Consider the following 27,150-nt stretch of genomic DNA (forward strand, 5'->3'; position numbering starts at 1 on the left):
ATCTACCAACCCACTGTCCCACAGATATTAGGCAAGATCAACAATTAGCTGGAGATGGGTGAGAAAAGAGAAGGACGTGTCATTAGAAACGTACAGGTTTGAGTTTGCGTTTTATGGGGTTGAGTCTCTTGGTCCCTACTAGGTAGTTGAGGGTGGCATACTCCATGAGCGCAGCGAAGACGAAGATGAAGCAAACAGAGACGAAGAGGTCCATGGCGGTGATGTAGGAGACTTTGGGCAAGGCTTTCCGTGAGATGGTGCTGAGTGTTGTCATGGTCAGTACGGTGGTGATCCCTGCAAAAAATACAAAGCAAAGACAAGCTTAGAGAGAAGGGCACACACACTGCACTTCCAGTTTATCCAGTGTTAATAGACAATGACAGAGAACGGGAAGAACCCATCCCGATTCCCAGCTGGTGCTGTTAGTGGGTTTGTGCTGAGCTTGAAAAGTATCTTAGATCACAGTCCCAGTTGGACATCCTGGATGGAACACTGACAGATTACTATTCCTTATCCTGAAGCTTGAGAAATCACAATTCAAGTACAATTCGCAAGAAAGGCTTCTGGTTTCCAGTGTAACTTCTGTAATGTTTTGTGAACAGGGACCCTTTCTATATAGCACAGCAGCTACTTTCTGCAGAGCTTTAGAGCATACTTGCTGTTGTTTGTTTATCATTAATTTTCAGGATCTGGGTGTCACTGGCAAGACCAGCACTTACTATCAGTCCCTAACTGTGAGGAGAGGCACTATCTGGAACCACTGCAGACTTGGTGAAGCTGCTCCCACGGTGCAATTGCAGAGCGAGTTCCAGAAGCTAGACCCAGTGACAAAGAAAGGGCACTTTAAAAAAAACCTTCCTGGTGCTGCCGTTCATCAAGATGTCCAGGATTTAAATCTAGTACAGTGATATATCTCCATGCCAGCACTAGTGAGGCACATTGCCCTTCCTGGTTCAAAGTTCAAGGTATGTATACTATTTACAACCTTGAGATTCATCTCCTTACAGGCAGCCACAAAACAAAGAAACCCAACAGAACCCATTAAAAAAGACCAACAAACACCCCCGTGCAGAAAAAAAACAATTCGTGTAAAAGTAAGCAAATAACATTCAGAACTGAAATTCAGACAAAGCCAGACACAGCTGGTCCAGGAGCCTATTAGTTTCAGGCCACAGTCTCAGTTCAGTACAGAGATGAGTAAACCTCGTTGAGCAGTGAACTGAACACTGGCCCATCCTTCACACCCAGCTCCGACACCCTGACCTTTTCAATCCGGCCCGATGCTTAAATTGACCAAACAGCGGGTAACTCTTCACTCCCAGACCTGGGCCCTGCTGCTTCGATACTCTTCAGCCCCAGGACCTGGCGCCCCGATTCCCGATTCAGCCTATTTCTGACCTTTCCAATCTGGCCCGTTGCTTAAATTGGTCAAGCACCCAGTTCTTCCTCGCTCCTGGGTCTGGGCCCTGCTGCCTCGACTCTGCCACTTCGAATCCCCTCCAGCAACGGCCCTACATTAGCTCGTTCCTCGCTCTCAGCCCCGGGCCCAACCACCTCAGTTTGGCCTGTACACACCACGGCGGGCCTTTGAGATTTCAGTTCACACCGCAAAAATACCAGGTCATACCAGCAGTTCAAAAACTCAATTCCAAAAGGGCTGGTTTCTCTTCAGATCGTATAAATCTTTTGCCTTTTAAGTTACAGGTTATTGATCGCGGTGATCGTTTTCATGAAAATGTGTGATCCATAACATAGTTAGTAGTTTTGTTTGCTGCCAGCAAGTCATCACTGTGCTTCACCAGCACATCTGAGACTGGACGGATTATGGCTTTGGGAGCTGTTGGGATGAGTGGTTGCTCTGTATTACATAGATGAGGCACAGTGCAGCCACTGTGTGGTAATCACAGGGAGAGTAAGTTTAGTATGTTTAGAATGGTGCCAATTGATGGACCACTTTCCCCTGAATACTACTGAGGGCCGCTGCAGCTGAACTTACCCAGATACTGAATGATATTCCATTACATTCCTGACTTTTCCCTAGTTACCCATTTGCAACAGAATATCCAGACTCCCAGCTGACCTTGCCGCCATGCCATGTTTGCATGGTCCACTGGAGCTTCAGGTAATGGTGAGTGCCCAGGTGTTGAGTGTAGGGGAACGTTGCGATGGTGGTGGCTGGTGAGATGGTTCTCGTCTGGCATTAGTCTTTATCTGTACAAAGATGCATGCCGTAGAGTCTCAATGTACAAGGCAGGACTGCTTCACCTTCTGCAAAGGTGCAAGTGGAATGGAACACTCTGAACACCGGGAAGCACCAGTCTCACCATCTCACAGCCCAGCAGAGCCATGATGCTGATTTGATTCTACTTAAGTTGAATATCAATGAGTGTGTGTGTGACTGTTGGTGTATTTAAGCCAAAGCAGCATGAATTTGATCAATATTTTCAATTGATGGGAACTGAGCAGCACCTGAGCCTCTGTGGATTTCAGCTCCAGAAGGTACTGGAGGATAGTGGACATGAAGCAATGTAATGGGCTGCTGCATTTGACCAAAATCCCCGCTTCACTCAGTGTGTCACAGAATTCTGTTCAAAACATTTACTTTATGAGCGTGTCTGGTGCTGGGAAGTAATGTTATTCACCCATTTGTATGTGATCATTCATAATTCATCTGCAAATTTGGCAGATTCTGCCTCTGCACCTGGAGATGTTGTAGAAGTCATCAGTCCCAGAGCTGAGCCATTGGTTTCCCTCAATGTGTAAGCTTTCCTGAATGGATACAGAGCTTTGCCCTTTTACTGTCACTAGGTTAAAGTTCTGACCCTTCTCACATAATGAAATCACTGTTTAGCAGCAGCTCAAGATCATCTCCACCATCACCTTCTCAAAACTGGCCAGTCAGTGATGTCAAATCTCAAGGGCAGTAGACAAATTACTGACTAATTGCACTTCAACCAGGATACCAATCACTTCTAATGAGCCCCAACAACATGGAATGCATTTCTAACATGATACTCTCTCAAGGTCACTGTCATTCTTCATTACTATAAAAAGCGCATGCACCAAATCTTCACAGCCCAGTGAGATGAGCTGATAGACAATCTCACGACCAGGCTCGAGGTGAGATGGCTACCCACATCTCCATATTGATCATTCCCTATCATTCAGATTCCCTTGTCGATATCTTATTCTCACCAAGTGTGGTTCTGGCTGGAGTAGAATCTCTCTTGATCCAAAATGAGACCCATGACAGTACAACAGTTAGTATACACGGAATGTAGGTTTGTATGGCAAAATATCCCATTCTTCTGCTTAAATCAAAGTAAACGGTCATTACTGTGTAGTCTCCTGTGTAAAACAAGAAGAGAAGATGAAATTAATACGTGTGCTCATTCCCAGTCCTGTATTAAATTTACCCAAACCATTGACTACATTGTTAGCACGTCCACCAATTACCTCTTCAGTTCTGTCACTGTGATGAAAATACCTTTGCTCCAAAAATTTGTTTAAGCTGACCAAATTAGAACAGCAGCCATGTGCAGCACAGGCCCTTCATCCCACCGAGTTCATGTCAGCATTCAACTTTCCACTTACACCAGATTGACATTGACATGGTCATACCTACGGTCAGGATCCGCGTCCTTAATGTCTAGCTCAGTGGACCAAATGGGGTAGTTCTGCTCCTATGCCATATGGTCTAAACAAGATCCCTGGCTACAGGATTATGGTATTACTTTGGCATGCTGTGAAACACGGGGCTTGTGTTGTAGATGTACTTCCTCATTTACCCCCACTGCTTCCAGGCAGACTGTCTTTGTTTAGGGCACTGGCTGCTGTGTTTAGCATTCCCTCCGTTTATTCCCAACATCTCGTTTTCCAGATGTGCCTTCAATTCACAAGGAGGCTTTGAAGCTGATGAAATAACCAGAAGGGTGAAACATCCAAATATGAAAATGTTTAAAAGGGCCAGTATTAAATTGGCTTGAAATGGTTCCAAACCAGAGCTGGGGTGCAGGGAAACTGAGGAGTGTGCAGTGACAAAACCACAGATGACTCAGGCAAAGATCTTGGCTATCTGGCCCGTTCTACCTAGGGCATTCTCCTCCAATCCTTAAACATATACCCTTACTGGGTGACTTCTCTCGAAAGGGAACAAGTCCCAAGAACACATGAGAATACAAACAAGAATAGGCCACTCAGCCCCCCAAGACTGCCCCACTATTCAATATGATCGTGGCTAATCCATGCCAGCCTCAGCACCTCTTGTGTTCCCATTCCCCACCACCCTCAGTACCCCAATTTTTCAAATATTTTTCTATCCCACCTTAAATATAACAGAGAACTCCAGAAATTCACTACCACCTGAGATTTTACTTTTTCAATTAAGTATTTTCCCTACTTAAGTATTTTATTAAGAATAATAAATAAATATCAAAGCTGGCTATATTGCCAACTGTGGCAATGTCTATGTAAATTTCCTTTCCAGAAGTGGTGATCAGAAGTGTTCACAGGTCTTCAGCTGAGGCCTAACTGATGCTTCACTCACCTCAAGCCTCTCTGATCTTATGAATGCCTTGACCAATATAGGCAATTAGTATAAATAACCTCGCAGACACCTTATTCATCTTCTTCAGTGGACTCAGAAAACCTGACCATGAGTCAAATTCATGGAATCTATCATCTGTACATTGAACCCTGGCATGAATAGTGACACTGGGATAGGAGTACAATAAGTTGGAGGACAAAATCCTAATAGACCTACAAGGATGTGAATACACCCAGAGAGTGAACTGACCACAGGGTAAATGATAGGAAGCTGGGGACTGAGCAAAGGCAATCTGAGATGAACACTGAGGAAATGACGGGTGAAAAAATATCCCAAGCACGTCTAATCTGACAGGGTATGGTGATCACAATAAAGGGACCCTATTGGATTCACAATATCTGATAATGTCGAACCATCCAAATGGACAGGGCAGGCAATTTGGATCAGCTAACACAGCATTTACATATCTCATTTATTACACAAATTATACACAGTTTAATATGTCGATATTCACATGGTTTATTATACCATTCATTGCACTTATATACATCCATGGTTAAAGCTGATTTATACTTGTGTGTACTAGCTTACACCGCAGCATTCGCAAGTGGCCTACGCCGTTATGGGCATTCATACTTGTGCGTTGGTGTGTCTGCATTGCTCTGCAATTCACCGCCAAAACACTAGTTGGTGGTGGGGTTTCTATGCCACTGTGTTGAGTTTCTTCGTGTTGAAACTCAACATGAAGAAACTCAAACTTCAAACAATGGCGACTGAAACTGAAGGAGGATGAATTTTTTGTGCTTGTTCGGCCACTGAGAGACATGGACAAGGAAATGCATTTCAAATATTTTCGGATGTCGGCAGGTAGATTTGACGATTTGGTTCATCGTCTCCAATCATTTATTTCGCATCAGCGTACGCACAGTATACTCAGAGACCGGCAATCACCATTTGAGTTTTAGCTTCAGGTGGAAGTCAACAGGCTGTAGCAGCTAGCTACAAACTGTCATCGAGCACGGGCTCCTCCATAATTTCGGAGGTCTGTAAAGCTTTATGGAAAGCATTGCAGCCAGAGTTCCTTCCCTGCCCTTCAGTCGCCCAATATGAAGCTACTGCAGCATAGGAGGAAATGCGATGCTACCGAGCGGACCAATCTCAGCTGTTGCGGGCCGCGATGCGTAGTTACATTTTGGAAGAGGTTCACGTTAGGCTATGGCGTAGGGTTCAGCGTAGATACTGCGTAGGGTTCACGGCAATGCTGTACATTTAACACACAAGTATAAATCAGCCTTAAATGTTACATTTTTGTTTGCTTCTGTTTTAACCAATTCTCAGATAAGAATGAGATACAGGAGCAGAGTTAGACCATTCAGCCAATTGAGTCTCCTCTGCCTTTCCATCATAGCTGATTAATATCCCCCTCAACCTCATTCTCTTGCCTTCTCTCCGTAACCTTTGGCACAGATTCATCACCCCCTGGCTGAAGAAAATCTTCTTCACCTCTGTTCGAAAGGGATGTCCTTCTATTCTGAGGCTGTGCACTCTGGTCCAAGACTCCCATGCTAGAGGAAACATCCTCTTCTTGTCCACTCTATCTAGGCATTTCAATATTGATAGGTTTCAATGGGATCCCCTTTCATCTAAACACCAGCAAGTACAGGCCCAGCACCATCAAATGCTCCTCATACAGTAACATTAACACTTTCATTCCTGGAATAATTCTCATGAATCTCTTCTGGACCCTCTCCAATGCCAGCACATCTTTCTTAGGTAGGGGGCCCAAAACTACTCACAATACTTCAAGTGTGGTCTGATCAATGCACTATTAAGTTCAGCGTTACATCCTTGTTTTTCTGTTCTAGTTCTCTTGAAATGACTGCTGAAATGAATGAAATAATTTGCCTTCCTTACCACTGACTCAACCTACAAGTTAAGCTTTAGGGAATTCTGTATGACTCCCAAGTCCCTTTGTACCTCTGATTTCTGAATTTGTTCCCCATGAGAAAAGAGTTTATGGCTTTATTCCTTTTACCAAAGTGCATGGCCATGCACTTCCTTATGTTACATTCCATCTGCCACTTCGTTGACATATTTCCGATCCGTCTTAGTCCTCTGCAGACTTCGTGCTTCCTCAACGCTACCTGCCTCTCCATGTATCTTTGTATCCTCCACAAAACTGGCCACAAAGCCATCAATTCTGTCTCTGAATCATTGATCTTTCCACATGAAAAGAGTGGTTCCAACACCAGCCCCGCGGAACACTGCTAGTCACCAGCAGCCAACCGCAGAAGATTCCCTGTACTCCCACTGTCTGTGTCTGCCAGTCAGCCAATCTTATATCAATGCGAGTATTTTTCCTGTAATACAATGGTCTCTTATCTTGTTTAGCAGCCTCATGCGCAGCACCTTGTCAAAGCCTTCTGAAAATCCAACTAAACAACATCCAGTGTTTCTCCTTTGTCTATCCTGGCTGTTATTTCTTCCAAGTATTTCAACAAAGTTGTCAAGCAAGAATTTCCCCTTAAGGAATCCATGCTGACTTTGGTCTATTTTATCATATGCCTCCAGGTGTCCCCAAAACCTCATCCTTAAGAATGGACTCTAACATCTTTCCAACCATTAAAGTCAGACTAACTGGCCTATTATTTCCTGTCTTTTGCCTCCCTCCTTTCTTAAAGAGTGGAGTGACATTTTCAATTTTTCAGTCCTACACAACCATCCCAGAATCTAGTGATCACAACTAATGCCTCCACAATCTCTTCAGCTAGACCTTTCAGAACCCTGGGATGTAGTCCATCTGATCCAGCTGACTTTTCTATCTTCAGACCTTTCAGCTCCCCAAGCACCTTCTCATTGGTAATAGCTCACTTCTGCCCCCTGATACTCTGAAATTTTTGGCATACTGCTGGTGTCTTCCACAGTGAAGACAGACATAAAATACATTAATTTCATCTGCCATTTCTTTGTCTCCCATTATTGCTTCTCCAGTATTATTTTCCAGCAATCCAATATATCAACTTTTGTCTTTCTTTTAGTCTGTGTTTCTGAGAAAACCTTTGGTTATCCTCTTTTATATTATTATCTAGCTTACCTTCATATTTCATCTTTTCTCTCCTTATTGCTTTTTAGTTGCCTTCTGTTGGGTTCTAAAAGCTTTCTAGTCCTTTAGTTTCCCACTACTTTTTGCTATATTGCATGTCCTACCTTTTGCTTTTATGCTGTCTTTGACTTCCCTTGTCAGCCACGGTTGCATTATCCTCCCTTTAGAAAAATCTTGGGATATATTTAACTAGCACCTTCTAAATCACTCCCCAAAACTCCAACTATTCTTCTGTCATCTCTGCTAGTGTCCCTTTCTCCTTTGGCCAACTCCTCTCTCATGCCTCCACAATACTGATACATCTGAATTCAGCTTCTTCCTCTCAAACCGCAGTGTGAATTCTTTCATATTATGATCACTGCCTCCTAAGGGTTCCTTTACCTTAAGCTCTCTTATCAAATCGGGTTCATTACACAACACCCAATCTAGAATTGCATTTTCCCTAGTAGGTTAATTTATAAGCTGCTCAAATTCCTTTGGCACATTAAGTCTTATTTTCTTCAATTTGAAGATATTTGCAGGAAAACACATCATCAAGTCTACACGGGCTGATTGTTCTAGCTCAGTAAGTCCCCAAGAACCCAAAATGAAACATTGGAATAGTGGTGTTAAATTGTGAAATACAGAGATTACTGATTGCCTACCATTTGTGGCAGAATTTAGGACTCATTGTACAACAACATGGAGAAATATTTGTCACCCTGTTTGTGATGTTTGGATATCCCAGAGTGTTTTGCTACAAATGAAAGACCAGTGAAAAGTAAGGATATTTCTGCTTAGTGGAGTCCCCAGATATCCAACCAATCCATGTTTCCTGGTGACATTAACGGCATGGGATTTGATAATACCAATGTCAAGAGAAGGTGGTTTGTTCTTGATAGAGATTGTCAGACTTTGAATGTACATATCCAAGTCAGAGGTAAGGTCTGCCCATCCACTTTATACTTTGTTATAACAATTCAACATTATTAATTTTCCTTTCATTTGCCTATACACTTGCCTCTTTTCCCATGGGTTGGGGGTAAACCTGCATTTTAGTGATGGCAGTTTAGTTCTGTCTGCAGACTTTGACATTCTGAGGTGCGTAGATGTGGAATAAAGGTAACCATTTAACAGGGATAGGATTGCACAAAAGTCTCCGTAATCCTGAGCTCAGTGGAAATACCAGAACGTCCCAACCAACTTAATTCCTGACGCAGGTGTCCCCCTCACTGAACAGCCTATGAAGTGAGTCCTATCCAAACACCGAGCACACTGCTCTGACTCTCCGCACCTGCTGTAGTTTTCAGGATTTCTGATGTATTTCTCAGGCCAACAAAATCAAACTGGTAAAGTCTCCATGATCGCTGGTCTGCCACTTCGATAGAATACTTCCTCCACCGGTAGGTGATCTCATCCTTGGGGTATCCATCTGCAGGCAGAGCATCACTGCGTTAATAGTTTCTGGTGAAACTACCCACTGCACCCACAGCTACACATGACGGCTCCACTCAACCGCAGCTAAAGTGCAGGCAAGGCTGATGTCACAATGGTCTCCCCACACATCCCTGCACACAATCATCCTCCACACAGTCCCCACCACCCCACACTCTGCTATCACCCCATACATCCCCCCAGTCCCTTGCATAACTCCCTGCACACTCCCCGCCCCACCTTTCACACAGTTCCCATTCCTCCTTTTCCTCTTCTGACCTGCCGGGCCTTGGTTGGATGAGCTGCCTGAGTGAAGGAAGCGTAGGCTTGAGGAAGCTCTTGACAAGCCCGGGTGAACCCTCAGCTGGAGCCAGCACTTGTATCAGTGCTAACTCATTGCTATGTCCCCTCCCCTCACTCTAACTTCGGGTGTGCATGACCCGAGTCCTCTCTGGTGACGGGGGCTCCCACATAGCTTTGGGAGATTTGCACTCACCCAGGTGTGACCACTGAGGTCTGTACAAAGGGAGCAGCCATTGCCACAGTCTCAAAGCTGCACACGAAGGCAGTATCTCTTGTGGACTGAGCAGGAGCCCCCCCCTCCTCATGGGCTGGGCCCATTGATTCCAGTGTGCAGTGGGTAATGCTTTCCTGATGTCTACCTTTTGTACTCGGAGTGGTTCTACTCCCCTGCCTACAGTGACAACTGGGACGGAAATTCTGAACATGATTAGAAAATTGGTGGCATTGTGGATTGCTCGGATAGCTGTCTTCGTGAACCACCTTGGTTTAATTTCCAGTGCAGCAACTATCTTGTTGGTCCAACTTTTCAGCTGGAGATCTTGAGGGACAAAAATCTTGTGCTGGGATGCTTGCTCCTACTCGCGGTGAGTCTGGATGGTGTGCCGTTCCACTTTATGTAAGTGCACACTCTCCCTCAACACAGTGCAAGTCCACTTCTCTTGGGAAGGTCTGCTCTCTTCAGAAACAATAATGGCGAGTCCATTATCCACAGTGGCAGAGGGTAGGGGTACACTTGAGGTGAGGGATCACTCTGGACATCAAGGTGACCAAATGTTTAGTGGAGAAATCGAGGAACTAAATAGCTCCTTCAGCTTGGAAGACGTTGGGGGAACGATATTGACTCCATGACTTCAGATGGCAGTCTGGGTGAGGAGGATCTCAAATTGACCGTGTATGTGTTTTGCAGACATACTAGTGTCTCAAGTGTCTTAGCATCTGGTGCTGGGTTTGGATCACCGTCCTCAGTGAGCAGAGCTTATCCTGCTACAAATGGCATTGGGATGTTCATAAATAAAGGACATACGATCATTCCATCTTTTTTCAACTGTCTAAGGATTCCCCCTTCTTGAGGCTAAGGTGGGGTATTGACAAAACTCACACTCATCGCTTCTGTCAGGAGGACAAGAAGGCATTGACAGAGCTGAGACTCCAAGATCAAGTACCTTGAGAGGAGGTTGCCTAATATGGTCTGAGTCAAGCTGTTGAGGATGCAGCCCCATTTTAGGTGTACAAAGGCAAGGGTACTCTAAGGGACCAAGATCTAAGTGCTCTTTAGCCCAAGAGATCCTGTGGCACATATGGGAGACAAAATCCTCCAAAATTTGGACCATGCTTCACCTTTCTTCTGTAAACAGATTGTGCAGCTGGTGGCTGACAATGTCTTCTCCATCACAGATCCAGAGGGAGCAGACAACTTGACCCAGTCTTTTTATGGGGTTTGTTTCTCTCCGGTTCCATACAGAAGCTGTGAGTTCTAGAGGCTAGGTTTCTGAGAGCAGGTGTCTGACTTTGTGTTTGCTACTTTAAAGTTAGTGAAGGATGTGATAGTCTTTTTCACTAGCTATTTTATTTTGGCTCATTTGGTTTAAGTTAATTTAATTTCTCTATACAGTACTATGCCAGCGTAATATTAGTAGGAACCTACAACCGTGCTTTTCATCACTGGATTGTTAGATAACCTCCACCCCTGGTTTTCAACTGCTGTTTTCCCAGTACTAGGGGACAAGAGAAGGTTTGTGAACTGGGAATGGGGCCAGTGAAACATCTGTCTGGTTCACCTCCCAATTTCCTTGAGTCTGTTTGGGCTCAGTGCTCGCTGAAAGATAATTCCTGCTTGGGCAGATGGAATCTATATTACTGACACAATCCATAAACCAGGGTGCTACTGAACTATCTGGTGGTTGCTCAGGGGAATGGATCACTGGGTGTTCACCGCTTTGTGTGAGAGAGGGAGAGAGAGGGAGACGCAAGGTGACATCATAAGCCTGAGTGTGGATTGGTGGGGCGGGGGAGGGGAAGAGTCTAGTGGCTCCTCTGGGTTCCCGGGTTCCCAGGTTTTACTGAACTGTGGCACTTACAGCTGGAGAAGACGAGGGGACAGGACTGCTCATCCATGGGGAAATTCTGCAGGTACAGCTGGCACTCTGCCTCAATTGTGAGTCTGCAAGGAGAGAAATAATACATGCCATAAACCTCACCATTCATTCTCAGAGCCCGCATGGTGACCTCCGTCCCTCGCTCCCTCCCCCACTACAATGCTAAAGAGCTCCCGACAACCCTCCAGTCTGCCAGTGGTACCATGTTACCTCATACAACACCCTCACACTGACACAAAACAAGACCCCCAGCAGGCTTGATGACTACAACACATCTGTACTAGTTCAGATACTGTCACAGCACTCGAGGCCATTCACTGGTTTACAGTGGTTTCTGGAGCATCTGTTCTGTGTTCCCCTTTTGAGCAGTATTTACAATCAGGCCTGTCCAAAGCTGTGATTGGCTCTGTTTGCACCCACAGATGTTGGGATCGCAGATCATTGCCATTCTACGCAAGGTTTACCTCTCCCTCCTCTCCCGACCCCTGAGCATTTTGCCCAAAACTTTGAGGCCATATTATGAGGTTTTTGACCAAATAATGAAGCAGTTTGCCTCTATTTCCACTCTCTCTCCTATCAGCATCAAGCCCACCTCCATCGTATCTCCACTCAACCTTTCTTAAACAATGGTTTCCCCACTTGAACCTTGTAGCTGAAAGCACTCTTCGTTCAATACATTTTCACAGTATCTCTCGAATAATTTCAAATCCCTTTTAAAACAAGTGGATCCAATACTTGACATAGCCTACCTCTGCCTTCTATAGATTCAATGCACAGTCTCCCTTTCCCTTATCAACATCCCAACCATCTCCTCCCCTCCTCCCCACCTCCCCACTGCTATGTACCTTCCCCCTGTGCTTATTTCAACATACTCCTTAAATTAACACAAACAATCCTTGAAAAGCATAAATCTAACTGTTAGCCATTTATTACCTGGACACCTCTTCCCTTGTCCTCAGCTGCACCCACTGCGACTTCAGTTTATCCTCACACTAAATCCCATTTACACATCTCCTTTAAGCTACCCAAAACTTTAGTTAGAACCTATCCACTCTTCAAATGCCTCCCGTTCTGATTATTCTCTTTTTTTTCCAATATAAAAGTGGACAAGATGAGAAAATGCTGGGAACATTTAAAAGATCAGACAGTATGCGAGGAGGGAGAAACAGAGTTAATGCATCATGTCAGAGATCGCTGAGTTCTTCCAAGTGTTCCTGTTTTTATTTCTCATTTTGGCACTGCAGATTTAATTTTCAACCCTGTATTCATTGAACCCTGAATCCTTTGTTTCCCACCCCACCCTCGTAATTTTTAACTGCTCGGCCATTGGTTTATTCTTGGTGACTTTAACAATCTGGGCCCTACACTCTGAATCTCTTCCCAGAATCCTGCCACCTCACTCCCTCTTTTCAAGTGCTTGTTAGCACTATCACTGTGACTGTGTGAATTGTAAAAATTTCTCAGCGCATGCATTTGGGAGGCATTAAACTTGTGAATTTGAAGAGCAGTCAAATTTGCATTGACAGTGATAAATCTGGAAGTGGTGTTTCAGATATTGATGTATCCTTAAAATTAGAACCATATTGACTTGAAACAAGTTTAAGAAAGACTTCCTTGGCCTGAATTATCTCTAGCTGAGTGATAATTACAGGAATCAATGATTTCTTTCTGCATTTCTGACTAATTATAGAATCACATTGGCTGGAAGATTGAAGACCGAGGAAATTCAGGATGGGTGTGTACTTTTCTCTTCGCCTCTCCTTTAGTTATTTGGAGATGTTCCTGGGAGAGGGCCTGCCTCTCCTCTCGGGTTGCATGCCTCCTTTGAGGCTGTAAAGGGTTAGTAAGTTTTGCCAGCTGCATTGGCACTGGAAGCATGGCAACACTTGTGGGCTGTCAGATTGTGTTGGTCGTTGATGCAAACTATGCGTTTCGCTGTATGTTTCAATGTTTCGATCAAAGAAAGATAATCTTTCATCCTCAATCTTTAGCCTTTAATCCTGATCAATGCAGCCTCTCCAATTCAGCTATGATGGGGGTCGGGGGGAGAACAGAGTGGGGCAGAGCAGGACTGTGGTGATCAGCCGTATTAGGTACTGAATGGTGTAGAGGGTTTTGCTCTTGTACGCTGTATGGAGTAAGAGAGAGAGAGAGCACTTTTGCTGTATGCTGAATGGCTACAGCAGATAAAGTGGAGCAGACAATATTAAAGATACTATTGGTCATAAGTGGAGAAAATTGTACCTTCAAATGAGCCCCTAGAGAGTGCACTATACACACACCACAACTCACCGAGTAATCAAACTGACATTCGTATTGGTCCACACAAGCAAGAGCAGCCTGGATCCTCTGATACTTTGTTAATGGAGCTAAAGCTGTTGGGAAATAATTACAGTTTCACATAGTGCATTTGAAGAACTTGCTCACTGGAGATCAGACTCTTTGTGGGATTTGGGAGTCCAGACTGAGTGAACGACTGACAGTTCACCGGAGGTAGGTCCGTGCAGGTACGAAGCACTGTGGAGTTATCCAAAGCCACCTTGGAAATGTTGGACCACCCCACCCCAACCCCCCCAGCAGGATGTTCATGGGGTGAATTGTGAGTCAAAAGACAGAATGGGGAAAGTACAGCCAGAAAGTGGCAAGTATTGTTGAGGGCAGTGTGAGTAGCTGAAGGATCCCTTCTGGGATCACTTACTCACCTAATAGCCTGCACAGTTTTTGATTCATTGAACGGATGTAGGTTTTGCAGGCTAAAGCAACATTTATTCGACCACCTCATTTCCCTTGAGAGGGTCGTGATGAGCTACATTCTTGAACCATCTGTAGTCCTTGAGGTGTGGGGAGAGAGTTCCAGGATTCTGGCCCTGCAACATTGAAAGAGCAGCACATTTCCCAAATCAGGATGGTGTTTGCCTTGAAGGGTGATGTCCAGGTGGCTGTGTCTCGTGCTTTCACTGCCCTTATCCTTCAAGCTGGTAGAGGTGCTGGGTTTGGAAGATGCTGACAAAGGAGACTTGGTGAGTTGCTGCAGTGCATTCTGCAGATGGTACTAACTGCCACTTTTGTATGTCACTGGTGGAGTGAGCGAATGCTGTATATGGGGCGCCTATCAATTGGGCTGCTTTGTCTTGTATATACTGTACTTTCAATACTATCTCCAGTAGAGACAATGTGAATGCACAGCATCCATTGGTTCAATGTAATCTTACCTCAGTGGAGCTTTACCTTCAGGAAGGGTTTTTTTTTTCAGGACGGCCTAAAATTGCCTGGATTAGAGATTGATCTCCTAGATACCAGCACAAGCAAATTCCATAAGAAAGTAATAGAAATGATTTGAATTTTCTTACATTGTCCATACTGTGACTTGTAGAAGTTTTGGAAATGGATAAGGGTTGTGTGACAATGGACAATGGAGTACCATAGGGGTGGACTAATCACGTGACCATGTTGGGTTTCAGGTGGGAGGTGATGCCATGGCACCAAAAGGAATAAGCTAAACCAGAGCTGGCGTCTTTACCTCAGGGTGTACAAAATCTTGCCGTCATTCCAGATCCGCAGCAGCTGATTGGGTGTGGTGATCCAGTGAGAATCTGCCCGCTTGGAGTTCCGGAAAATAGTATCAGGAATCCAGATTCTCCCTACCATGTTACTGTTCAAGGTCAGGACTTTCAGTGTGCTGTTAAAACGCAGCCTCCTGTCATACCACGTCTGTGCAAAGAAGATATCGATGGTGTACTCCTGTAACAGAAGATGATAGCTTTAAGATAACACAGGCCCTTTCTTTAATACCAAGACCCTACTGAGTGACAGAGAAGGGTACAGAGTCTGATGGACCACTCCTGTTCCTTCTCTGCTCATTTTCAGGACCAAAGCATTTCCACTGTCACCAGTTGTTGTCCATTCCTAATTACCCCTTGAGAAGGTTGTGGTGAGACCTTCCAGCTGGCTAAACCACACGGGAGTAAATAGTCAAGGAGCACATCTGGAGCTGCGTACAGGCTAGACTGGGCAAGGACAGCAAACTTCACTGCTGAAGAACAGGAGAGAACTAGATCATTTCTTGTGGCATTCAGTCATTTTGTGGTCACATTTTCCAGGACAAGGCATTGTTGCTGCAGATTCCAGAGCAGTTATTTCCATTACTATGATTCAAACTTAAGTCTCTGCACCATTGATATACTTCCTTTGACACTGTCTGCACTTCATCAGCCTGGAAAAGCAACCACTATAAGGACTCTTCCCACACTCGTCATTCTCTCTTCTCCCTCTCCCATCACATAGCAGATACAAAAGCTTGAAAACACATGCCACCAAACTTGAGGATCTTCTTTCAAGCTGTTATACGCTCTTGAAAGAAACTCTCATAAGCTAAGGATGAACTATCACCCCCCTCTAGTTCCCCTCCTCCTTCGCAATTCAGGCTCTTGACCCAAAATGCTGACTGGTCATTCCCTTTAATCAATGCTGCCTAACTTGCTGAGTTCCTCCAACATTTTGCGTGTGTTGCTCAAGATCTCCAGATCTCCAGAATCTCCTGTGACTTTAGTAATCTATCTGCACTACAATTTCTCTGCAGTTACAACAGTACATTCTGCATTCTGCTTTCTTTTTACTACCTCAGTGGAATTACGTATGTCATGATCCATCTAGATGGCACACAAAACAAAAGCTTTTCACTGTTTCCTGGTACATATGAAAATCATAAACCAATAGCAATACTCTGTATATTAATCCAGTTATTAATCACCTCACCCTCCTCACATATTTGTACTCTTCTCCTTCACCATTGCTTCTTCCTACATCCTTGCCAATAGATTCATTGCCCAAAATATAAACAGAGGATGTTGGGATAATTCACCAGGTTAGTCAGCATCCAAGGAAAGAGAACAGAATTAGAATTTCAAGTTGAAGACTTATCATCGGAACCATTTTTAAAATTTTCATTGTCTTCTGAATTTGATAAGAAGAGTCATAGCTGCTTTCTACTTTAAAAGTAAATGTGGTTTGGCCTTGCTAGAGATTTAATAATTACAGCCTCCTGGAAATGCTCAGTAAATTGAACAGCATCAATGAAGAGAGAATGTTCACTGCCCTGATTTTTGGCAGCATGGCTACAAACAGAACATAAAATATAGGAGCAGAATTAGGCAGTGCACCCTATTGAGCTTGCTTCTCCATTTAAGCATGACTGATTAATTTTTAAACCCCATTCTCTGTCTTCTCCCTATAACCCTTAGCCCAATTACCAATCAATAACCTATAATTTTTGCCTTAAATGCATCCAATGACATGACCTCCTAGTTACCTGTGGCAATAAATTTTAGAGATTCACTACCTTTTTGGCTGAAGGACTTCCTCTTCATCTCTGTTTTAGTGGGAAATCCTTTATTCTGAGCTGTGCCCTCAAATCATAGGCTCTTCTATTAATGGAAACATCCTCTCCACATCGACTCAATGCAGGGCTTTTGGTATTCAGTAAGCTTCAATGCGAGCTCACCCTTGTTAACACCACTGAGTACAAATGTAGAGATATCAAATGCCCCTCATATGTTAAACTTTTTATTCCTGGGGTCATTCTTGTGAACCTCCTCTGGACCCTTTCCTGAGTTAGTACACCTTTTTCAGACATGATACCCAAAATTGCTCATAACATTCCAAATGTGGTCTGAGCAAAGCTTTATAAAGCCTCAGCAGGGCATTCTTACTTTTATATTCTGGTCTGTTTGAAATTAATGTTGTAGATGCTTGTCCTTGTGTTGGTAGAGTTACTGCCAAAACATTGCTGAGTGTACAAGAGCACAGTGAGGGCTACGTCACACTTGGGGCCTGAGTGAATGGGGAGGTTACTGGGCATCTCCTCCATCAGTGAGAATTAAGGTCTGAGGAGTGGTCAGAGAGAGAAGCAAGAATCTGGTCCTGGACAATGCCTGATGACAGGACACAGTGTTGAGTATCCCTGTGTCCTGTGGGAGTACGGCTTATGCTGATTGTTGTGATTGGTTAGTTTGGGAACTGCAGCTGCTTTTCCCATTGGTTAGCTGCCTGGTGTCCAGTTTCAAATATCCTGGGTATATAGACAGCACATGTGAGAGGTTCTTTCTCTTTCTCCCCTTGTTTAAGGCAAGGGGTGCACATGACTATTGGGAAGGTATGCTCTGCGTGTGCTTTTAGCTAAGTATCTTTGCTGAATATTCAGCTTTGTCGTGTCTGTAACTTGGGGAACATGAATGTTTGGTTGAATTTTTACTGTTTGTAAATAAATGATTAATATACCTATTCAGTGTTTTCTGTCTCACTCGTCAGACCCATGAACCTGATTCAATGTTACACCCCGTCAGATGGATCCAGATATAAATTGTTGGTCGACCAGACCCTGTGCACCTGAGAGTGCTCCTGCAGTGGGGAGTGGGATCAACTGAGCAATTAAAATAAAGAGAGGGAGACACAAGAAGCTGAAAACGCTGGAATCTAGAGCAAAAAAAAACCTAACTACTGGAGGAACTCAGAAGGTCAGGCAGTATCTGTGAAGGGAAATGGATGGACTGGAAAATAAAGAGAGAGAGCTCATTAATCACAGTATTACCATACATTTCACTTAGGAGATGGTGAGATAATGTGAACCCATTCCAAAGGGCAATATAAACATATTCATATGACATGGAAACAAGCCCTTTGGCCCCTCATGACCATGCTAACCACTGTACATCAGGGACATTTGCTAGCATTTAGACTATGGTCTTTGCCTTGGTGATTGAAATGCTTATTCAGCTGCCTTTTAAATGTTGAGAACCTTCATTTAGAAAGACACATTAATCAATCACCATGGATTTTACTGAAGAAGGTTGTGACTAACATAATTGAATTCCTTTGGAACTTGACAAGGCGGATCAAAAAGGACAGGAAGTTTGATGTAATCGCCATAGATTTTTGACAAAGTTGCACATGTCGGACATTATGTTACACGAACACAGTTGAGTCAATTCAGATGAAGAAGCTTGTAAACGTACCGAAATTGGCTGTGGGGTGGCTAGTGAGGGGGAAAGGTTCAGAACACAAAGATATTGACAGTCTGGCCGGTTTGGAGATGGAGTTCAATGTAAGGTGATGCATTTGGGTAGGTACACGAAACAAGGGAAAGGACAGACTATGGCAGGATAATGGGTGAAGTCAAAGAATAGAGGGACCCTGGAATGTACATCCTTACAGAGAGCAGGACAGCTCAATGAGATGTCTGAAAAGCCACTGGGGAAACTTTGCAGGTCAGTGGCATAGCTGGTAGAGTCACTGTCTCACAGCTCTAGAGACCTGGGTTCAACCCTGCCCTCGGGTGCTTTCTGTGCCGTGCTTGTGGCCATCTGGGTTTCCTGATGAGTGGCCTCGGTCCTAAATGTCAACTGTTTATTCCCCTCTATAGATACTGTCCGATCTGCTGAATTCCTCCAGGGGTGCGTGCGTGTGCGTGTGTGTGTGTGTGTGTGTGTGTGTGTGTGCGCGCGCGCGCGCGCTACTCTGTATTTCCAGCATCTGCAGAATCTCTTGTGTTTACAGGTTAATTGGCCACTGGACATTACCCCAGATGTGTAGCTGGGTGGCAAAATTCAGAGGCAGTTGACAGGAGTGTGGAGGAGGGAGATTACAGGGAGAATTAGCAGTGGATTAGGAGCTGGTATAAACTTGACAGGCTGAAATGAGAAGATAAGGCAATAAATGCAGGCTGGTGCTATCCAAACCCAAACATGATCAAAGATAGCAAATGAAAATAGGTGTAACATTTGGCTGCTACGGTAGTGTAGTGTTAAGTACGACACTATAACAGCTCTGGGTGTGAGTTCAGAGTTCAATTCCAATGTCCTCTGTAAGCAAGTTTGTATGTTCCTTCACGTATGCATGTATTTCCTCTGGGTGCTCTGGTTTCCTCCCACAAACCAAAGACGTACCAGTTAGCAGGTTAATTGGTCATTGTAAATTCTCCTGTGATTAGGCAAGGGTTAAATCAGTGGGTTGCTGGATGGTGCAGCTCAGGAGTAATTAAATAAGTAAAGTCACAGGATATGAAAGCATGGGATTCTTTCAAGGACTGTGTACAACACTAGTCAAACAACAGAGTGAATACTGGGTACATTTTTGGTCCTGATGTTTCAGGAAAGATTTGAACACAGCAGATGATCAAAGTTTTGAACGATGCATACAAAATGCTGGACAAATTCAGCAGGTCAAACGGCATTCATGGAAGGGAATAAACAGTCAATGTTTTGGGTTAAGATGGCGCCAGCGACCAAAAGCAACCAACAGTGATGTCCTGCAGACAGTTCATGAAATGATTCTTTTAAATTTGCTTCTACTACTAAACCGTGTGCAATTGGAGCCTGTAATTTATATTTTGGGCTGACTGAGTGATCTGGCAGAAGATATAGAAGACTGAAAGCACATACCATCAGGCTCAAGGGTAGCCTTTACCCTGCTCTTATAATATTATTGAATGGTTCCCTAGTACGATGAAATGGACCCTTGACCTCATAATCATACCTTCGGTTCTAATCAACCAGCTCCAAAACCTGGGGCTCTGTACCTCTCTCTGCAACTGAATGCTTGACTTCCTCATCGGGAGGTCACAATCTGTGCGGATTGGAAATAACACCTCCACCTTGCTGGCAACCAACACTGGCGTACTTCATTGAAGCATGCTTGGCCCACTGCTCTACTCTCTCCACGTACACAATTATGTGGCTAGGCATGGCTCAAATGGATCTATATATCTGCTGATGAGACAGCTATTGGCAGATGTTCAAATGATGATGACGAGACGTACAGGAGCGAGATAGATCAGCTGGTTGAGTGGTGTCACAGCAACAACCTTGCACTCTACATCAGTAAGACCTATGAACTGATTGTGGACTTCAAGAAGAGGAAGTCCTCATCGAGGGATCAGAAGTGAAAAGGATGAGCAGTCTCCTGCAGTCTAATTTATCTATATCCCTCCTAAATATATTTACCCGAGTCATGTCCCTCCTAATTTACGCCAGGACTAACAGACCTATCCTCTCTAGTCTTTCCATTAGAAAACCATAGAAAAATTACAGCACAGAAACAGGCCTTTTGGCCCTTCTTAGCTGTGCCAAACCATTTACTGCCTAGTCGCACTGACCTGCACACGGACCATATCCCTCCATACACCTCCCATCCATGTATCTGTCCAATTTATTCTTAAATGTTAAAAAAGAACCCGCATTTACCACCTCATCTGGCAGCTCATTCCATACTCCCACCACTCTCTGTGTGAAGAAGCCCCCCCTAATGTTCCCTTTAAACTTTTCCTCCCTCACCTTTAACCCATGTCCTCTGGTTTTTTTCTCCCCTTGCCTCAGTGGAAAGACAACATCCTGCTGAATCTACTCTACACCCTCTCTAGCACCAGCACATCTTTCCAATTTTTGATGACCATAACTGCAAGCAGAATTCCAGCTGAGGCCTGACCTTGCTTTTATAATGTTGGAACATTAGGGGCCTAGTCTCATTCTCTGAGGCCTCCGTTATTGTGTCCTGGCTGTCTAGATACGCAAGCCTGGGCAGTATGATATGGAGAACAAGCTGTTGCCCGTGTAGCAAGCTCCCCCTCTTCACATGGCTGATGAACCCAAAGGAACTGCACAGTCTGATACAGTTTGGCACCAGTAGCATTGCAGGAGTTGCCAGTCAGCATTGAACTCAATGTAGGACTGCCTTAGGAAAACCAGCTCCAGACTTTCCCATTAGGGTTTACTTCCGAAGCCTTCCTCATGAGGGGGTATAGCCGCAAGCCAGCAGAGGTTTGAGATCAGAGTCTTCCTTCTCACAACCACAGCTGATGAGCTCCATCTGCCCAAAGTGACTGGTTTTAAGACTCCAATAACCCACGTTTGCCCCTTCTCCTGACAGTGGAATTGGTTCCACCAGGCTTAGTAGCTAAGCCATGCGTGAAGGCCAGGAGCTGGATTTAGTTGTCAGCAGCTATTTGAGGCGTACGCCACTGGGAGCATTTAATAGGTAGTGAGAGCTTGTCCCCATTACCACCCCAGTTGTAACAACCTTAAGGAACTCTAGCCTCATTAGTGAACCCCAAATACATCAGCCCCCACTTATCAAGATTAAACTTCATTTGCCACTTTTCAATGCTTTTCACCAACACATAACTATCACCGTGTAGCCAAAGACAGCTCTTCACATTACAGCAATTTCACCTGCACATTTACTGACCATCCCACCTGTATTCACATTTATGTCAGCCACATATCACAAACAGCAAGTACTGATCCCCGTGGAACACCACAGATCACAGGCATCCAATCACCAAAACAATTCTCTGATTCCTGATGTCAAACCAATTTTGGATCCCTTTGCCATCTTGGCCTGGATCCCATGAAAGTCCTTGTCAAAGGCTTTGCTGAAGTCCACGTGAACCACATCTATTGCTCTGCACTTTATTCATTTAGAGATGCAGAACAGTAACAGGCCCTTTCGACCAAATTACCTCCGTGTGCCCAATTACCTCCATGTGCCCAATTAACCTGAGTGTCTTTGTGGAGTATGGGAGGACACCGAAGCACCAGAAGGAAACCCACTTGGTCTTGGGCAGAACATACAAACTCCTTACGGCGAGAAAAGAACCCAGGTTTTTGTACGTATATTAGTGTTATGCTAACTGCTACCTTATGATGCTGCATGCACCAGATCTCACCAAAAAATTCAATCAATTAATAGAGGGAAACGATATATAGCGGTATTCTCATTTGCACGCTGCCTTACGGGGGAGGTCATGCAGCTGGCAGGAGCTGTCAAAGTAGCTGGGATAAGTAATTGCAGTGGATTTTGTAGCATACGCATTGTAGACACAGTGGTGGAGAGTGAGAGTTCAGGCTGCTTGATTGTTGTCCAGGAGAGTCTCCCCCTACAATGATTACACAGGACTATCTCCATCCTCCCAAGGCACAATAAAGGCAGCCAGCCGCTTGCTTGTGTTCAGGGTGGCAGCAGCTTCTGAAGTTTGTTCTCACTGATACCTCCGCTTCATTTTCCCTGGCACAGCTCTGTTTATCACATTTCCCCACCTGGCTCTTCCCAACACCCCTACCTCTGCTACAGCCTCTGCACCCTAACCCCCTCCTACGGATTGGTTCCCCATCATAACCACAAGGTCAGGAGCACACACAGGGCAGCCACAAGAATGCGGGGGGGGGGGGAGTGATGTCACGTTTGATCTAATAGAGTGCAGCACTGGGGACTGTTATGGAAATGTTGGCGGTTAGGGGAGAAGCATCATGGATTGACCCTAGAATACCAAACCTATGGTTTGGGAGAAGGTAGGTGGCAGGAGACAGAGATCCGTTAAAGCATGGAAAACCAACCTGGAAGATATGGATCCTTTAGGCTCAAAGGTAGAGTGAAGCCCCAGGTAAGGTCCAGTCCTCTTTCAATAGCAAGGGATGATAAACACTCTGGCTAAAATTTGCTTCATTTCAGTTTTTAACCATTGTCTCTTTACTTGCTGTTCGCCACCAATTATCTTTCCAATATGTTGAATGCCTCAGGCAGATACCCCTCCTCCTTCCAAACTCAAGGGTATGAAGCCAAATTGCTGAAAGCCAATGTCCAAACCACCTTTTGCAATTGGTTTTACTGCAGTTGCACTTGCTCCAATTGATTTATCATTTTGGCCACAAATCTCTCTGTTAACCTCTGTGTTAGTAAAGAACGATTTCACTCTCCAACCACCCCTGCACTCATCTCCATCTGCCACAGCTTTTTTTTTCCCCTCACTGGCTTCATCAGTCTCTCGGAAGGTTGTATTGGGTGAATGTGTTCATTACATGTTAGCTGTCAAGTCTGGTGCCTCAGCGTGGGCTGGCAATGCTGGAAGTGCACATTTGCCACATCCGCGGCAGTCTTAACTGCCAGCTGACAACAAACATGCGACAGGAGAAGGAATTCAGTGCTGAAATCAAAGACAAACTGACAGTGTAAATAATTGCGTCGGGTTGTTGTTTGGGAATAGAAGCTGGGAGCTTTGACATTGAAATCATCATGGTTTTGACCTACACTTTTACATCCTGGAATCACACTGAGTGATTAATGAGGAGAAACCGTGAGGGAAAATTAGGTCCAATCTTTCATTTGCTGCATCTCCAGTCACATTGAAATGTATTCCATTGAAAGCTCACTAAAAGCATGAGTCATATGCATCGCTTCCAACTTCCTTCCTCCCACTTACAAGAGAATATTCTTCTTGGGGTCACCTTTCAGCAACAAGCATCTTACACTACGCGGCTGTAGAGAGAGTTAATCAAAAATACAAAGTCTTCATATCGTCAGAGACTATAATCTTCTCATCAAAGCCACGTTGGCCAAGGTGATTCAGAGGTCTACTTTACAGAGTCCATTTAGAAGAACTTTCTGGAGCAAAGCACAATGGAACCAGTAAGACAAAAGGTGGTTTTATCTTGCACAATGAGTTAGTTAAATGAGTACTCCCAGGGAAGAGGGTCATTCCCATATGAGGAAATGTCCTCTCGACCTTCACTCTGTTGAGACCCCTCAGGGTATTAAACGTTACAATCAAGGTTTCTCTTGTGCTTCTAAACTGAAGCCTAATCTGCACAGCCTTTTCTCATAAAACAATCCATCCACTCCAGAAAAAGTTTTGCAAGCCTTCAATAACACTGGACAATAAAGATAGTGCTCTCTCAATACTTTTGGGTGCATCTTATGGAATTTGGGCTGCTGATCAAGAAAATCAACATGAAATTTCCTTATCACACACCATTTTTAAAAAATCACCTATATTTGTTATTTTAAGTCAGAATAACTGATGCCAAGATTAAAGAAGGCATTTTTTGTTGATCTACAAATCAAACAGGTCATCAACGACAGGTAATTCGAAAAACTTCTAGTGGGATCGGAGAGAGTTACAACAAAGGCTTTCAAGGATGTTGCTGGAAATTTTCTTGGCAACAGCAGAGCACCAAACTACATGCAGCTGGTGGACAACATGCTTCAAGCATACAAACCATGAGGTACGACATGTCACTAAAGATTCATTTTCTCTATTCCCATTTAGACTTCTTCCACTTAAGCTTGGCATTGCAGTGACAAGCATGGTGAAAGGTTTCACCAGGGCACTGCAGTCATGGAGAAACGGTATCAGGGCAACTGGAATCCATCAATGCTGACTGAATATTTTTGGACACTTAAGTGAGAAACCTCAGACACTCAGTACAAATGAAAATCATCAACAAAACATCTTTAGCTTAGTTGAACTATTGTAAAGCATCAGCACCGTTATATAATTAAACCCATTATATTCAATAAAAGCAACACACATAAAAATTGCTGGTGAATGCAGCAGGCCAGGCAGCATCTATAGGAAGAGGTACAGTCGACGTTTCGGGCCACGACCCTTCGTCAGGACTTCTTGCTTGAAATTCCAGCATCTGCAGATTTCCTTGGGTTTGCGTTTTTATATTCAATAAAACTTTTTTTTTTGTTTCTCTAAATTCCTATACAAGTGATGTAAGTAGTCTGAAATTACAGTTCTGTTCAGCTTCAAGCATAACAAAAAAAATTCTGAGGAAGCAATACTTTTGAAAAAAATGTGTTGTGCAGTGTACTCTCTTTCCAATGCAGAAACACTCTTCCTTAAATAGTGAAGCCCAATACTGTGAGCTGTGCTTCAGAAGCAATTTCATCAATGCCCTCTATAATCAATGCATAAAGAAAAATTATATGAGTAAATTAACTTCAGAAAAGATTGTAAGAGATTCTATAGGAAGTCAGTAGCATGATAACTGCAGCCCTTGGAGGTGAAAGCTGGAAGAAGAATAATGAGAAGGAAAGAAACAAACTAGGACAGCTGCCTGTCCAGTGAATGATGTATTAGTGTCAAGGAGGTTCAAAGTTCAAAGTAAATTTATTATCAAAGTACATGTATGTCACAATATTCTGTACTGATATTCATTTTCTTTAGGTTATTCACAGTAGAACTATAAAATACAATAGAATCAAAAGGAAAAATAAAACTATACACAAAGGCTGTTAAACAACCAATGTGCAAAAGAAGGCAATTTATTCAAAAACAAGTAATACATAAATAGTACTGAGCATATGAGTGGTAAAGTAGTTGAAAATGATCTATAGTTTGTAGAATCGGTTCAGTGTTGAGGTGAGTAAATTTATCTATGCTTGTTTAGAAGCCTGATGGTTGTAGATAATGATTGTTCCTGAACCTAGTGGTGTGGGATCTAAGACTCCTGTACCTCCTTCCTGATGGCAGAAGAGAGAGAAGAGCACGGCCTGGGTGGTGGGGGGTGGGTGTGGGGGTCTTCGATGATGGATGATGTTCTCTTTTGGTAGATGTACTCACTGGTGGGAAGGGCTTTGCTTGTGGGTCGCATCCATTACTTTTGAAGGCTTTTCCATCCTTGGGTAGTGTTTCCACACCAAGTCATCATGCAACCAATCAGGATTTTCCCCATTGCGTTTCTATAGAAGTTGGTCAAAGTTTTAGATGACATGCCAAATTTGTGCAAAGTTGGAAAGGATAGCTAGAGTCTGATGATAGTGAGAAAATTACACTCGTTAATAAAAGTAGAGAAAAAATACTCAGAAAATTAATAGGGTCAAAAAGTGGAAACCCCAAGACTGTGGGCCTGTCTGCCAGAATTCCAAAGGAGACAGTGGACAAATGAGTGGTGATCTTCTAAACTGCACCAGTTAATGGAATACCATCATGGCTCTGTCTGTCTAGTAGACAATGGATGCACCTGTCCGGGGCACAGACATGGGCGATGAATATGGAGATCCTGGGCTGCCCAGACATCAAGATCCCCCTCTCGGCCTCGCGAATGTGGTTTAAAGGAATGCAAAGCAGTACATTTGGCAATAGCTTGGCTGCAGGAGCTGCTGGGAGGTGACGTGATACGTCAGCCAACTGAGTTAGGGACTCCACTCCGGATTTGTGTAGGGTTTACTCCTTAGCCTTCTCTTGTCCCGAAGATACCCACAAGGCAGTGGGATCCGTAACCCTGAATAACCATACCGGGTACTGTCAGCCGGAGCCAGCTGAGCCCAGAACTCATGTAAGGCAGGGTCGTCACGCCCTGTAGTAGTGACATATGGAGCCACTACCCACTACCCAATGGAATACCAGGCAACATGGAAGTAGCAAATGTTGTGCCATTGCTTCAGAAAGGAGGACGGAAACAATGTTAGCCTGCCATCCTTTTTGCAAAGATGCCAGCAAGATTATGAATAAGATTAAGACATGTTGACTCTACATAATCACAATGTATTTTGCATGAGTTTATTTGTCTACAAAATCATAGAAAATTTGCTGAGGATGTCATTAGCAGAGTGGATTAGGGCAATTTGTAGACATATAACATCTGGACATAAAATAAGGTTCCATGTAATTGAGGTGACATTTGACAGAGAAGGAATAAGCTGGACTTTGCTCAGGTCAGCAGACTGTGACTGGTTGGTGGCTGGGATTTTCAACTCTTAATGATCCATATCATGACTATAATGGAATGAAATAATGTAGCACATCCGGAGTGGTTGTTTCTAGTGAACTCAATGGGAAACGGAACGTACAGACGGAAAAGAATACCGAGAGGAAGAAGTAAGTGAGAAGATGAAGAAATTAAAATCTTGATCTG

The 27,150-nt window shown here is 44.0% G+C and overlaps 1 protein-coding gene across 1 annotated transcript in view; it reads right to left on the reverse strand.

Annotated features, from left to right (window-relative positions):
- LOC134353320 (gamma-aminobutyric acid receptor subunit gamma-4-like) overlaps positions 1–27,150 on the reverse strand; it is a 228,793-nt gene that overhangs the window by 15,496 nt on the left and 186,147 nt on the right. Inside the window, exons 4-8 of the mRNA XM_063061357.1 lie at positions 14,982–15,202; positions 11,444–11,526; positions 8,923–9,060; positions 3,196–3,348; positions 95–294 (exon numbers count right to left, since the gene is read on the reverse strand). Coding sequence (XP_062917427.1) covers positions 95–294; positions 3,196–3,348; positions 8,923–9,060; positions 11,444–11,526; positions 14,982–15,202 — 795 coding nt within the window. The remainder of the gene's footprint in view (positions 1–94; positions 295–3,195; positions 3,349–8,922; positions 9,061–11,443; positions 11,527–14,981; positions 15,203–27,150) is intronic.

Source organism: Mobula hypostoma, chromosome 10, assembly GCF_963921235.1.
Source record: "Mobula hypostoma chromosome 10, sMobHyp1.1, whole genome shotgun sequence".
Taxonomy (NCBI): Eukaryota; Metazoa; Chordata; class Chondrichthyes; order Myliobatiformes; family Myliobatidae; genus Mobula; species Mobula hypostoma.